This window comes from Zalophus californianus, chromosome 13 (genome assembly GCF_009762305.2).
Source record: "Zalophus californianus isolate mZalCal1 chromosome 13, mZalCal1.pri.v2, whole genome shotgun sequence".
NCBI lineage: Eukaryota > Metazoa > Chordata > Mammalia > Carnivora > Otariidae > Zalophus > Zalophus californianus.
Genome location: NC_045607.1, coordinates 37635879 through 37650242, shown reverse-complemented (window position 1 = coordinate 37650242; position 14364 = coordinate 37635879). Strand labels below are relative to the sequence as shown.

General features: G+C 42.0%; 1 protein-coding gene across 3 annotated transcripts in view; it reads right to left on the bottom strand.

The window, feature by feature from the left end:
- Positions 1 to 14364, bottom strand: part of UBAP2 (ubiquitin associated protein 2) — a 122312-nt gene that overhangs the window by 80523 nt on the left and 27425 nt on the right. For 2 of the 3 annotated variants that reach the window (XM_027616639.2, XM_027616638.2), the window contains exon 2: positions 4944 to 5083. The exons of the other annotated variant lie outside the window; for it this stretch is intronic. In XM_027616639.2, the coding sequence (XP_027472440.1) occupies positions 4944 to 5042 (99 nt within the window). In that variant the 5' untranslated portion in view covers positions 5043 to 5083. The remainder of the gene's footprint in view (positions 1 to 4943; positions 5084 to 14364) is intronic. 3 annotated transcript variants of the gene reach the window in all.

The following is a 14364-nucleotide window of genomic DNA, read 5'->3' as shown; positions in this document are numbered from 1 at the left end:
TTAGTAATAGCATTTTGCTGTAGGTAACAGTCTGGGGCTTCCACATATTTTTTACATTTTCATTTTATATTGTTTCACCTCCAAATTTCTAAAATGTAAAGTTAAGGGGCCCCTGGCTGGCTCAGTTAGTAGAGCATGCAACTCTTGATCTCAGGATCGGGAGTTCAAGCCCCATGTTGGGTGTGGAGCCTACTTTAAAACTACACATACAGGGCGCCTGGGTGGCTCAGTTGGTTAAGTGACTGCCTTTGGCTCAGGTCATGATCCCGGAGTCCCGGGATCGAGTCCCACATCAGGCTCCCTGCTCAGCAGGGAGTCTGCTTCTCCCTCTGACCCTCTTCCCTCTCATGCTCTCTCTCATCCTCTCTCTCTAATAAATAAATAAAATCTTAAAAAATAAATAAATAAAACTACACATGCATAGCTAAAAATAAAAAATAAAATGTAAAGGGGTGCCTGGGTGGCTCAGTCGTTAAGCGTCTGCCTTCGGCTCAGGTCATGATCCCAGGGTTCTGGGATAGAGCCCCGCGTCAGGCTCTCTGCTTAGCGGGAAGCCAGCTTCTCCCTCTTCCACTCCCCCTGCTTGTGTTCCCTCTCTCACTGTGTCTCTCTCTGTCAAGTAAATAAATCTTTAAATAATAATAATAATAAAATGTAAAGTCATACATTAGGTAAATACCAATGCTAATTTATTCAGACTTAATTTTCTCCGCTTAAGTATTAGACTCAAATATTCTTTGCATTTCTCTTCAGTGATATCATCTGTATTCTTCCTAAGAGGGCCATTTAGATATAACTTCTGAAAGTGGACCTGATGCATTTAACAAATGTTTAACAACTACAGTACTGCAATACTAGCCTATCGTATTAATGAAATAAAAAGCATTTTAAATCAGAACTTTAAATATTTTTTACCTTTGGTGACTACCCTAGCCAAGAAAATTACGTTAAATATGCGATAAAGAAAACCCCAAACATAAATTCAACTAAGACAGGAAACTTGTCAGACAACCTCTGGGAAATGTCAAGAAATCTGTACAACTTGAAAAATCAGAGGAAAAAGCAAAATCAACTGACAATTTGAAGTTAAACAAGGTGAGTGCACCCTACCCTACAACAAACACTAGTGACATCCACCACCCAAATGTCAGGTCTTGCCAAGAAAAGCAGCATTACTTCCATTCACTTGGCTTGTAATAGGCTAAGCTACTTTCTTCTTTTTTTTTTCTAATTGTTTTAGGTAAACTCCACACCCCCTAGGGCTCAATCTCACAACCTGGAAATCAAGAGTTGCATGCTCCATGACTGAGCCAGCCAGGCGCCGCAGAGCTAAGCACTTTCACATTGCAGAATGTGTTGACAACTTCTCTATGTAAGCCAAATATTTTTTGTTGTATCTGCCAGTGAAAAAATTTGGAGAATATAATGAAATACGATTTTTTTAATCATCCTTATGCCTACCACCCAAAGATAAACATTATTAACATAGTCTACTTGTCTTTTTTTTTTTCTTGTTTTAACAGTTGTTCTATACTATAATTTTGGGTCCTGTCTCAGTTGATTAGGAGCCAGGCATTTTCCAACATAATTTCAAACGGTATTGTAATCACTTCATAATTTATGTGGAATATACAATGAATAAAGGTTAACAATTCCTGAATACAACTATACCATTTCTAATTCCTTACAACCATCCTGAAAAGTCACTTTTTTTTATTTATTTATGAGAGAGAGAGGGAGGGAGAGAGTGCACCATGGGGAGGGGCAGAGGGAGAGGGGAGAAGCAGACTCCCCGCTGAGGAGGGAGCCTGCCTCTGTGGATCCCAGGACCCAAAGCGAAGGCAGACATTCAACCGACTGAGCCACCCAGGCGCCCCTCCATGTCACACTTTAAAAATCTGTTGGAGTTCTGGGGCACCTGTGACTCAGTTGGTTAAGTGTCTGCCTTCAGCTCCGGGTTGTGATCCTAGGATCCAGGGATCGAGTCTCGCATCTGGCTCTCTGCTCAGCGGGGAGCCGGCTTCTCCCTCTGCCCCTACCTCCCACTTCTGTGCAGTCTCTCTCAAATAATAAATAAATCTTAAAAAAATAAAATAAAATAAATAAATCTTCAAAAATGCATAACCCCATTCTAATTATGAATATATCTCAAACTAAAACTGATAGTTATTCTACAAAGTAACTGGCCTATATTCTTCAAATAGGTCAATATTATGAAACAGAGGAAAGGAAGTTCCACATTAAAAATGACTGAAGAGGGGCGCCTGGGTGGCTCAGTCGTTAAGTGTCTGCCTTCGGCTCAGGTCATGATCCCAGGGCCCTGGGATCGAGCCCCGCATCGTGCTCCCTGCTCGGCGGGAAGACTGCTTCTCCCTCTCCCACTTCCCCTGCTTGTGTTCCTGCTCTGGTTGTGTCTCTCTCTGTCAAATAAATAAAATCTTTAAAAAAAAAAAAAAGACAAGAGAACGGACATCTGAATACAATGTATGATAAAGGACTTAATTAGCTAAAAAGGACATTATTGAGACAACAGGGACTATAGTAATATAGTCCGTAGATTACAGGAGTTGATTTCCTGATTTTTTAACAACTGTTCTGTAATTATGACCTTGACAAAAAACATAATGAAGTACTCAGATGTGGTATTCACCACATCTACAACTTACTCTCAAAAGGTTGTGGGGGAAAACCGTATGTAGTTTCTTTTTTGTAGGAAGGAGAAAAATATAAACATGGTAAAAATGTTAGTATCTGGGAGATCTGGATAAGGATATTCAGGAATTATGTGTACTATTCTTATTTAACTCTCAAAGCATGTTTTTGGGGGGGTTTTCTTTTTAAGTGAGGTTCAAAGAGACTTAAGTAATTCATCTAGTTGGTAAAGTGACAGACCCACTTTATTCAGAATCTAAGAGTTAATGGTCTTCTGTTTTACATCCTTCTGCTTTGATAGAGGTGTCCTGAGATAACCTACCTTTGGACATTTAGAATTGGGCAACAAACATCTTACAGAATAAAGCGCTATCCCCACCCCCAATTTAAGGTTGCTTCCTTAGGAAATACTTCCTAGAATGAGATTCATGCATAAATGAACATGAACAATGTTATTCATACTGCTTTTTTGAGAAATTCTCACCATACATTTTCAAAAGGAAAACTAGGAATCTAAGGGTCTAAGAATCCTTCCCACAGCTCAGTGGGCAGTTTTTATCTAATTACATAAAATGAGCCATCCCCAAAGTGCCCATGGAAAACTATTAGTGACAACAACCCTTGAGAGGAAGAGAGCCCTCCCTCCTCCAGTCTGGAGACTGATTCACTGGAAATCAGCCCAAGGACTCCACTTGGGTGGGAGATAGAAAAATTTACATTCCCAACATTTCATTTGGCCCTCTTTAAAAGATTACACTTTTTTTTTTTTTAGTTTTTTTTTAAAGATGTTACTTATTTATCTGAGAGAGAGAGAATAAGCAGGGACAAGAGGGAGAAGCAGGTTCCCTGCTGAGCAGGGAGGCCGATGGTGGGCTCCACCCCAAACCCTGGGATCATGACCCGAACCAAAGAGAGACGCTTAACCAACTGAGCCACCCAGCAACCCTAAAAGATTACACTTAAAGGAAAAAAAAAAAAAAAGATTTTTATTCTGAAGTAACTCTACACCCAGTGTGTTGCTTAAACCTACAATGTGAGATCAAGAGTCGCACGCTCCACCAATTGAGCCAGCGAGGCACCCCTAAAAGATTACACTTTTAATCTTGACTGATTGGATAAACAGCAAAATGTTGTTTCAATTTATATTTGATTATAAACAAGGCTGCACCTATGATTACTCATAACTTGTATTTCTTTTTTGATAAGAAAATGTTTCATGAATAGGGCCTCCTGGGTGGCTCAGTCGATAAGCATCTGATTTCGGCTCAGGTCATGATCCCAGGGTCCTAGAATCGAGCCCCGCATAGGGCTCCTGCTCCACGGGAAGACTGCTTCTCCCTCTCGCACTCCTCCTGCTTGTGTTCCCTCCCTCACTGTGTCTCTCTGTCAAATAAATAAAATCTTAAAAAAAAAAAAGTTTCATGAATAGCCTCTTAATCAATCATTAATCATTAATCACCCTACAAGAGGGCCTAGTATAAAACGTTAAAATTTTTCCAACAAGAGGTAGTTTTTCATATCAGTTGTGAATAATTATCTATCGGGGTAAATGTATTTAGGAATAAACACTGAACAGTAGAGTTTTAAGTCTATGGATAGAAGCAAAATTTAAGGCTAACCTTATACAGAAAAATGTAAAGCAACAACAGAGTCTACGCTCTCTGTCTCCCTTAACATCAACAGGGCACTTGGTTATGACTAAATATAAAAAAGTACTTGTAGGGGCGCCTGGGTGGCTCAGATGGTTGGCGTCTGCCTTCAGCTCGGGTCATGATCCCAGGGTCCTGGGATCGAGTCCCGCATCGGGCTCCCTGCTCCTTGGGAGCCTGCTTCTCCCTCTGCTTCTCTCTCTCTCTGTCTCTCATGAATAAATAAATAAAATCTTTAAAAAAAACTACTTGTAATCAGCTGTCAAAGTATAGTCAAATCATCAATCTGAAATTTATGATGGGCTTCTGAAAAAAGGTTTGCAAATCTAGTCAAAAACATGTATAAAATGTTTGATTTTGGGGGCACCTGGGTGGCTCAGTTGGTTAAGTGTCTGCCTTCGGCTCTGGTCATGATACTGGAGTCCCGGGATCGAGTCCTGCATCGGGCTCCCTGCTGGGCGGGGTCTGCTGCTCCCTCTGACCCTTGCCCTCATGCTCTCACTCTCATTCTCTCTCAAATAAATAAAATCTTTAAAAAGGAAATGAATAAAAACAAGATTCAAAATCCTAAGGTATCCAACAAAGGAGAATATGTGCTCCCTAATTAACATAACTCTACACAAGAGTTCCACAAAAACTTACCTGTACTACTTGTTTCTGTAGTTGTGATGCCTGTGTCGCTGAAATTTGTGTTTTTTCCCGAGCACCTCGGGAACGGTCACTGCTCACCGAAGTCATCATATACAGTATATACAAAATAACGTATGTACAAAATAGAAAATCTGCAAGAAAGCAGGCATGGTAGTAAGCAAAACTTCCAAATCATAGTAAAAGATAATAGTAAAATTCAGGAATAAGGAGAAAACACAAGACAAAACATAACAGCTCTCTAAAACAGAAATTCTCAGGGCAACTGGGTGGCTGAGTGGGTTAAGCTTCTGCCTTCGGCTCAGGTCATGATCCCAGGGTCCTGGGATTGAGCCCCGCTGCAGGCTCCCTGCTCATCGGGGAGTCTGCTTCTCCCTCTCTCTCTCCCTCTGCCTCTGCCCCTGTGTATGCTCTTTTTCTCTCAAATAAATAAAATCTTTAAAACAAAAAAAAAAAACAAAAACACCACAATTCTCAAGAAACAACCCATTAGGATTTTACATTTTCCTGGTAACAATTAAGCTAATTTTACTAATGCAATCTAAAAGTCTATGGTTGGGGCACCTGGCTCACTCAGACAGTGGAGTGTGCAACTCTTAATCACGGGGTTTTGAGTTTGAGTCCCATACTGGGTGCAGAGATTACTTAGAAACAGTATCTCAGGGGTGCCTGGGTGGCTCAGTCAGTTAAGTGTCTGCCTTTGGCTCAGGTCACAATCTCAGGATCCTAGGATCAAGCCGTGCCATCAGGCTCCCTACTCAGTGAGGAGTCTGCCTCTCTCCCAGCTCATGCGCTCTCTTTCAAATAAAAACAAAAAATAAAATCTTAGGGGCGCCTGGGTGGTGCAATCAGTTAAGCATCTGAGTTTTTATTTCAGTTCGGGTCGTGATATCAGGGTCACGAGATTGAGCCCCATGTGGGACTTCATGCTCAGCACACGGTCTGCTTAAAACTCTCTCTCTCCCTTCCCCCCCCCTCCCCGCCCACACTCTCACTTGCGCTCTAAAATAAATCTTTTTAAAAAATAAAATTAGGGGCGCCTGGGTGGCTCAGTCGTTAAGCATCTGCCTCCGGCTCAGGTCATGATCCCAGCATCCTGGGATCGAGCCCCACATCGGGGGTCCCTGCTCCGCGGGAAGCCTGCTTCTCCCTCTCCCACTCCCCCTGCTTGTGTTCCCTCTCTCGCTGTGTCTCTGTCAGATAAATAAATAAAATCTTAAAAAAAGTTAAATTAAATTAAATTAAATTAAACTAAAAGGGCGCCTGGGTGGCTCAGTCGGTTAAGCGTCTGCCTTTGGCTCAGGTCATGATCCCAGGGTCCTGGGATCGAGTTCCACATCGGGCTCCCTGCTCCCCAGGGAGCCTGATTCTCTCTGCCTCTGCCTCTCTCTGTGTATCTCATAAAAAATCAAAATCTTTAAAAAATAGGGGCACCTGGGTGGCTCGGTCGTTAAACATCTGCCTTCAGCTCAGGTCATGATCCCAGGGCCCTGGGATCGAGCCCCTCATCGGGCTCCCTGCTCTGCAGGAAGGCTGCTTCTCCCTCTCCCGCTCCCCCTGCTTATGTTCCCTCTCTGTGTCTCTGTCAAATAAATAAATAAAATCTGTAAAAAAAATCTTTAAAAAATAATAGAAAAATAAAATCTTAAAAATAAAGAAATAAAAGTCTATGGTTTATGATTATAGCAATTCTAACCAAAAATCTCAAATATCACCAATTGTTCTTAACCAGTATTTATTTTACCATTATTTTTTTTAAAGATTTTATTTATTCATTTGAGACACAGAGATACAGAGAGACAAACAGAGCATGAGTGGGGGAGAGGCAGAAGCAGGCTTCCCGCTGAGCAGGGAGCCTGACACGGGGCTTGATCGCAGGTCCCTGGGATCATGACCTGAGCCAAAGGCAGATGCTTAATGACTGAGCCACTCAGGCACCCTGTACAATAAGAATTAAAAATAGAAATTAGGGGTACCTGGGTGGCTCAGTGAGCTGGGCGTCTGCCTTCATGATCTAGGGGTCCTGGGATGGAGCCCCACCATCTGGCTTTCTGCTCAGCAGGGAGTCTGCTTCTCTCTCTCCCTCTGCCCCTCCCCCAACTCATGTTCTCTCTCTCTCAAATAAGTAAAATCTTTAAAAAAATAAATAGGGTGCCTGGGAGGCTCAGTAAGTGAAGCATCTGCCTTTAGCTCAGGTCATGATCCCAGGGTCCTGGGATCGAGTCCCGCATCAGGCTCCCTGCTCACTGGGAAGTCTGCTTCTCCCTCCACCCCTCACCCCTGCTCATGATCTCTCTCTCGCTCATGCTCTCTATAATAAAATCCTTAAAAACCAATCAATCAATAAAAATAAAAACAGGAATTAAATTTTGGACAGGATGCAGAGAAACTGTAACCCTTGTACACTGCTAGTGGAAATGTAAAATGGAACAGCCAGTACAGAAAACAGTATAGCAACCTCAAAAAAAATATATATATATATATTATCTCATTTAGCAATTCCACTTCTGAGCAATTCCACTTCTGAGAAAAAAAAAAACTGAAAGCGGGGTCTCAATGAGGTATTTGTATACCCATGTTCATAGCACTACTATACCCAATAGCTAAAAAGTGAAAGCAACCCAAGTCTCTACCAAGAGATAAGTGAATAAGCAAAATGTAGCATATACATAAGAGGCTGAGTAATATTCTATTTTTTTTTTTTTTTTTTTTTAGTTTTTATGTGGGGCTTGAACTCACAACCCTGAGATCAAGAGTCACATGTTCCACCAACTGAGCCAGCCAGGCACCCCTATTATTCAGCCTTAAGAAGGAAGAAAATTCGGGCACCTGGGTGGCTCAGTTGGTTAAGCATATGTCTTCAGCTCAGGTCATGATTCCAAGGTCCTGGGATCAAGTCCCGCATCGGGCTCCCTGCTCCTTGGGAGCCTGCTTTTCCCTCTGCTCCCCCGCCCCCGTCTCTCATGAATAAATAAAATCTTTGAAGAAAAAAAATTTTTTTTTTTTTTTAGTAGGCTCTACACCTAACATGGGACTTGAACTCATGACCTGGAGATCCAAAGGCTGAACCAGCCAGGTGTCCCAAAAAAGAAGAGAATTCTGACACATGCTATATATGGATGAACCAGGAGCATTACGCTAAGTAAAATAAGCCAGTCACAAAAGGACAAATACTCCATGACTCTACTTATATGAGTTACCTACAATAGTCAAATTCAAAGATTTATTTATAAGAGAGAGAAAGAACACAAGTGAGTGAGAGTGAGCATTGGGGAGGAGTAGAGGAGAGGGAGAGAGTCTCAAGCAGATACCACACTGAGTGCAACCCTTAGGGTCCTGACTTAAGCCGAAACCAAGTTTCATACACTTAACCAACTGTGTCCCCCAGGCGCCCCTACAATAAGTCAAATTCATAGTCAAGGGGCACCTGGGTGGCACAGTCGGTTTGGTGTCCAGCTCTTGGTTTTGGTTCAGGTTGTGATCTCAGGACCCTAAGATTCAGGCTCTGCACTCAATGCAGAGTCTGCCTGGGATTCTCTCCTCTCCCTGTGCCCCCCTTGTACCCCCCCATTAACTCCCTCTCAAATAAATAAATCTTAGGGGCACTTGTGTGGCTCAAGTCAGTTAAGCATCTGCCTTCAGATGGTGACCCGGAGGTGCTGGGATCGAGCCCCACATCGGGCTCTCTGCTCAATGGGGAGCCTGCTTCTCCCTCTCCGCTCTGCCCTTCCCCTGCTTGTGCTCGTTCTCTTTCAAATAAATAAATAAAATCTATTAAAAACAAATTAAATAAATAAATCTTTTTAAAAATTCATAGTTAGGGCACCTGGGTGGCTCAGTTGGTTAAGCAACTGCCTTCGGCTCAGGTCATGATCCTGGAGTTCCGGGATCGAGTCCCGCATTGGGCTCCCTGCTCGGCAGGGAGTCTGCTTCTCCCTCTGACCCTCCCCCCCCACGTACTCTCTCTCTCTCAAAATAAATAAATAAAATCTAAAAAAAAATTTTTTTAAGTATAAATAAAAATTCATAGTCAAATCTGAAAGTGGTCACCCAGGGCTGAGAGTTGGAGGGACTGGGGAGTTCTGCTTAATGGTTTTGGAATTTCTGTGAAGATAAAAAGTTCTAAAGAAAGATGGTAGTGCTGATCACAAAACCATCTGAATGTACTTAATTCCAGAGAAATGTACACTTAAAAGCTGTTAAAAAAGCAAATTTTATTTTGTATATTTTACCCCAATTTTAAAAAACAATGCAGCAATGCCTTAAAAGTTTCATTTCCAAGTTCAAATTCTACACTCGGCAAAAGTACCAAGTGGGACATCTGGCTAGCTCAATCAGTAGAGCATGTGACTCTTGATCTTGGGGCTATGGGTTCCAGCCCCACAATGAGTGCAGTAATTACTTAAAAATAAAACCTAAGGGTGCATGGGTAGTTCAGTCAGTTAAGCATCTGCCTTCAGCTCAGATCATGATCCTGCAGTCCCGGGGTCAAGCCCCTCACAGGGCTCCCTGCTCAGCAGGGAGTCTGCTTCTCCCTCTGCCCCTCACCTCACTTGTGCTCTCACTCACGCACATGCTCTCTTCTCTCTCTCATATAAATAAAATCTTTCAAAAAATAAATAAAATCTAAAAAAAATGGGGATGCCTGGCTGGCTCAGTTTATAGAGCAAACAAATCTTAGAGTCATGAGTTCAAGCCCACATTGGGCAAGGAGCTTACTTTTAAAAAAATAAATAATAGGGGTGCCTGGGTGGCTCAGTCAGTTAAGCATCTGCCTTTGGTTCAGGTCATGATCCCAAGGTCCTGGGATGGAGCCCTGCTTCAGGCTCCCTGCTCAGTGGGAAACCTGCTTCTCCCTCTCCCTTTGCCAGTCCCCATGCTTGTGCTCACTGTTTCTCTCTGTCAAATAAATAAATAAAATTAATAATAAATGTTTAAAAAAAAATACCAATCAAGGGGCACCTGGGTGGCACAGTTAGTTGAGCATCCAACTCTTGGTTTCAGCTCAGGTTGTGATCTCAGGGTCATGGGATCAAACCCGCATAGGTCTCTGTGTGGAGTCTGCCTAAGACTCTCTCCCCTCTCTCTCTGTGTCCCTCCCTTCTGCTTTCTCTCACTAGACCTTAAAAAAAATTTTTTTTAATGGGGCACATGGGTGGCTCTGTCAGTGTCAGTTGAGCATTTGACTCTTGAGTTCAGCTCAGGTCATCATCTAGGGGTTGTGGGATAGAACCCTGTGTTGGGGTCCACGCTGAGCATTGAGTCGGCTTGGGATTCTCTTGTTCCCTCTATCTCTGCCCCTCCATCCCCACTTGCACGAATGCACTTTCTCAAAAATAAATCAGTATTTTTAAATGCCATAAAAAATTTAAAATGCCAATCAGGGGCGCCTGGGTGGCTCAGTCGGTTAAGCTTCCAACTCTTGATTTCAGCTCAGGTCATGAGATCAAGCCCCACATTGGGCTCTGTGCTCAGCGGGGAGTCAGCTTGAGATTCTTTCCTCTCCCTTTGTCCCTGCCCCTGCACACTCACTCCCTCTCTCTCTCTACAAATAAAATCTAAAAAAAAAAAAAAAAGTACCTATCAATTTAAAGACAAAACCAAGTTGTGTACACATATGCAATAGCTCAGAAAATCAAGACACTCCAGGAACAAACCAACCAAAAACAAAAGAACAAACCAAGGAGAAGCTATTTACAATTAACAGCATGAATTACCTACCAATATCCATTCACAACATACTATTTCTCCCTTGCGATCCTCTTGTGAAGAGGGCAAAAAGCTAAATACATAATTTCACAGCCTCCCTTGCAATTTGGAATGACCATGGGCCACTTTCCTGAAAAACCATCTGAATATTCATAGCACCTTTACTCAGTCCCCTAAAACTGAAAATAAGCAAATGTCCTTCAAAGGTTGAATTATCTGGAGCACAACCATACAGTTGAATATTACTCAGCAATAAAAAAGAATGAAGTATTAATAAACACAACAGAGATAAACCTCAAATATATTAAGTGAAAGAATCCAGCCTCAAATTCATTATGATTCAATAGTATTCTATTTTATTTTGACATTATGGAAAAAACAAAACTATAGTGATAGAAAACAGATGACTGGTTACCAAGAACAGGGCTGGGGGGATAACAAAGGGGTGCAACAGGGTCCAACACAGGAGAAGGATCACCCCAATGACAGTGAAAAAAGATCAAGAAGACAGCTGATTAGGAGGCCTATGAAGAAATGAATTCTAATCGGAGGAAAGAGGGCAACCAAAGAGATGCCTCCAAGAAAATGTTTTTGAGAACCCTTAGAAGTTAATTTGCACATACAAAAGAAAGTATAGAGGTTAATCAGTGGTGGGTACCTAGAAAACGAAGGACTGTGGAAAAAAACAATTGTTAATTAAAAAAAAAAAAGGTGCAACATGGCTCAACTATAACATTTATATTGTTATAATAATATGGACAGTGAATACTGATCTAACCAAAAATCACTATATAATACTGGGAGGATAGAAGAGAAGAAAGTGTCGATATAAACTGTTGAAATTGACAGCTTCTGGAGAGTGAGATTCAGGAATAACTCCAAACAAGGTGAAGGATTACTGTAGACATACCGAACATGTTGAAAACAACAAAATGTTTTATTGAAATTTACTATGTGCTGACTACCAAGTTAAATATTTTATATACATTACTCCCAGTAATCCTCAACACACTACAGAACTTGGCATAATCCCCATTTTTAAGAATCAGAAATAAAACTTGAGGGAAGCTTAGGTGGCTCAGTTGGTTGAGCATTCGACTCTTGATTTCTGCTCAGGTCACGACTTCGGGGTCATGAGATCGAGCCCCACCTCCAGCTCTGTGCTCAATGTCAAATCTGCTTGTCCCTCTCCATCTGCTCCTACAAGTGCTCGCATACTCTATCTCTAAAATAAATAAACAAAATCTTAAAAAAAAAAAAAGCAAGCTAAGAAAGGTTCTACATAGACCATTAAGATGTAATACAGGGAGTCCTAACTGCTTATTTCCTGGGGTACAGAGCCTACAAACCATACTACATACTATATTATGAAATGAAATAACCATTGCCTTCATAATCCTAAACTAGGAAAACAGTGGCAAGAGGGCAGGCTGGAAGAGACAAAACTCTTAACTATGAAAACAAGACACACAGCAACAAGCTCCGAAGTCCATCTGTACCACACCTAACCACCTCCCTAACTTTTCAGGACAGTCATATACACTCAGAAAAATAGCAATGTTGAACAACATTATCATTTAAAATAACATGGAGGAGCGTATGGATGGCTCAGTCAGTTAAGTGTCTGCCTTCTGCTCAGGTAATGATCCCAGGGTCCTGGGATCAAGCCCCACATTGGACTCCCTGCTCACGAGAGGTCTGCTTCTCACTCTCTTCCCTGCTTGTGCTCTCTCTCTAATAAGTAAATAAAATCTTAAAAAATAAAATAACATGATAGTAAAATCTGTTAAATTTCAAGAATTTTAAATCACTGAATGGAATGTCCATTGAGACTCCAACTAGGACTTCACTGATGACCACTACCAATACAGCCTCAATAAAAAAAAGTGATGAGGAAAAAGCCAAGATAAGTGAGGAAGAGAGACAGCAAACTAAGCATACTTGAAAGACGTGGTAGCTAGGAGATAGAGATCATCAAAGAAGAGTTTGCAAGGATGAAGAACACCGGGGCGCCTGGGTGGCTCAGTCATTTTAAGTGTCGCCTTCAGTTCAGGTCATGATCCTGAAGATCCAGGATCGAGCCCCACATTGGGCTCCCCGCTCAGTGGGGAGTCTGCTTCTGCCTCTGACCCTCCCCCCTCTTGTGCTCTCCTCAAATAAATAAAATCTTAAAAAAAAAAAAAAGGATGAAAAACACTGATCAAGTCTAATATATGGTAAGCCCCTTGAGGACAGTGTTTATTTCTGTCCCATCACAAGGGTTATCCTCAAGGGGCTTACCATATATTAGACTTGATCAGTGTTCTTCATCCTTTTTTTTTTTCCCACAGTCCTTCGTTTTCTAGGTACCCACCACTGATTAACTGGGGCCGAACATGGGAGGTACACACAATTTAATACATACATATTTACTGAAAAAAAGAGACCTGGGGCACCTGGCTGGCTCACTGTGTGGAACATGCAAGTCCTGACCTCCAGGTCGTGACTTTGCACCTGAAGTTGGGTGCAGAGATTACTAAAAAAAAAAAAAAAAAAAAAAAAAAAAAAAAAAAATTTAAAAAAGAGCGGGGGCACCTGGGTGGCTCAGTCAGTTAAGCAACTGCCTTTAGCTCAGATAATGACCTCCAGGTCCTGGGATGGAGCCCTGCCGTGCCTTGGGCTCCCTGCTCAGCAAGAAACCTATTTCTCCCTCTTCCTCTGCCCCCCACCCCCCTACATTGCTCTCTTTCTCTCAAAAAAATAAATTTAAAAATCTTTTTTAAAAATTTAAATAAAAAAGAGAGACACCTATGCATGGGCTGAAGAGAGATAGCTGAGAGGCAATACATTTGAGACAGCAGTGAAGGAAAATGATACACTTGGAGAAAAAGAGGAATCCGTCACCATGCCCAGCAGAATGAAGAAAAAGAGAGGCATGAGAGCAGCTATATTTTTATGATTAGGAGAGATAGTCAACACTGTTGTATTGGTCTTTAATTTTTTAGTAAAATAGACAAAAACATCTGCAGAGAAGGAATACCAGATGGGGGGTGGGTAGAGGAATATAAGAAAATGGCAAAGGTTTGTGACTACTACTAAGGTGAATATAAGGGGAAATCAACAGAAAACAAGTAAAAAGAACTGAAGAGTGACACAGAGGATCCCAAGTGAAAGCAGAAATCCTGAATATACATATAGTGCCGTTAATCCACATGTTAACCATGAAAGCAAATCAAACATCAGAAATTCATAATCACAATTTAACTGAATAATCAAGGGAGATGTGGGTTAAGATGAATAAATCCCTTGTTGAAATATCCACAAGGGATGCCTGGGTGGCTGAGTCGGTTAAGCGTCTGCCTTCAGCTCCGGGCATGATCCCAGGGTCCTGGGATTGAGTCCCACATCCAGCTCCTTGCTCAGCGGGAAGCCTGTTTCTCCCTCCGCCTGCCACTCCCCCTGCTGCTTGTGCACTCTCTCACTGACAAATAAAATTTAAAAGTTTACCATGTGTAACTGAAAAACTCCACAAAATAAAAGAATTTGGATTTTAAACAAGAGTCCATTTATTCGGGGCGCCTGGGTGGCTCAGTTGGTTAAGCGTCTGCCTTCAGCTCAGGTCATGATCCCAGGGTCCTGGGATCGAGCCCCGCATCGGGTTCCCTGCTCCGCGGGGAGCCTGCTTCTCCCTCTCCCACTCCCCGCTTGTGTTCCCTCTCGCTCTGTC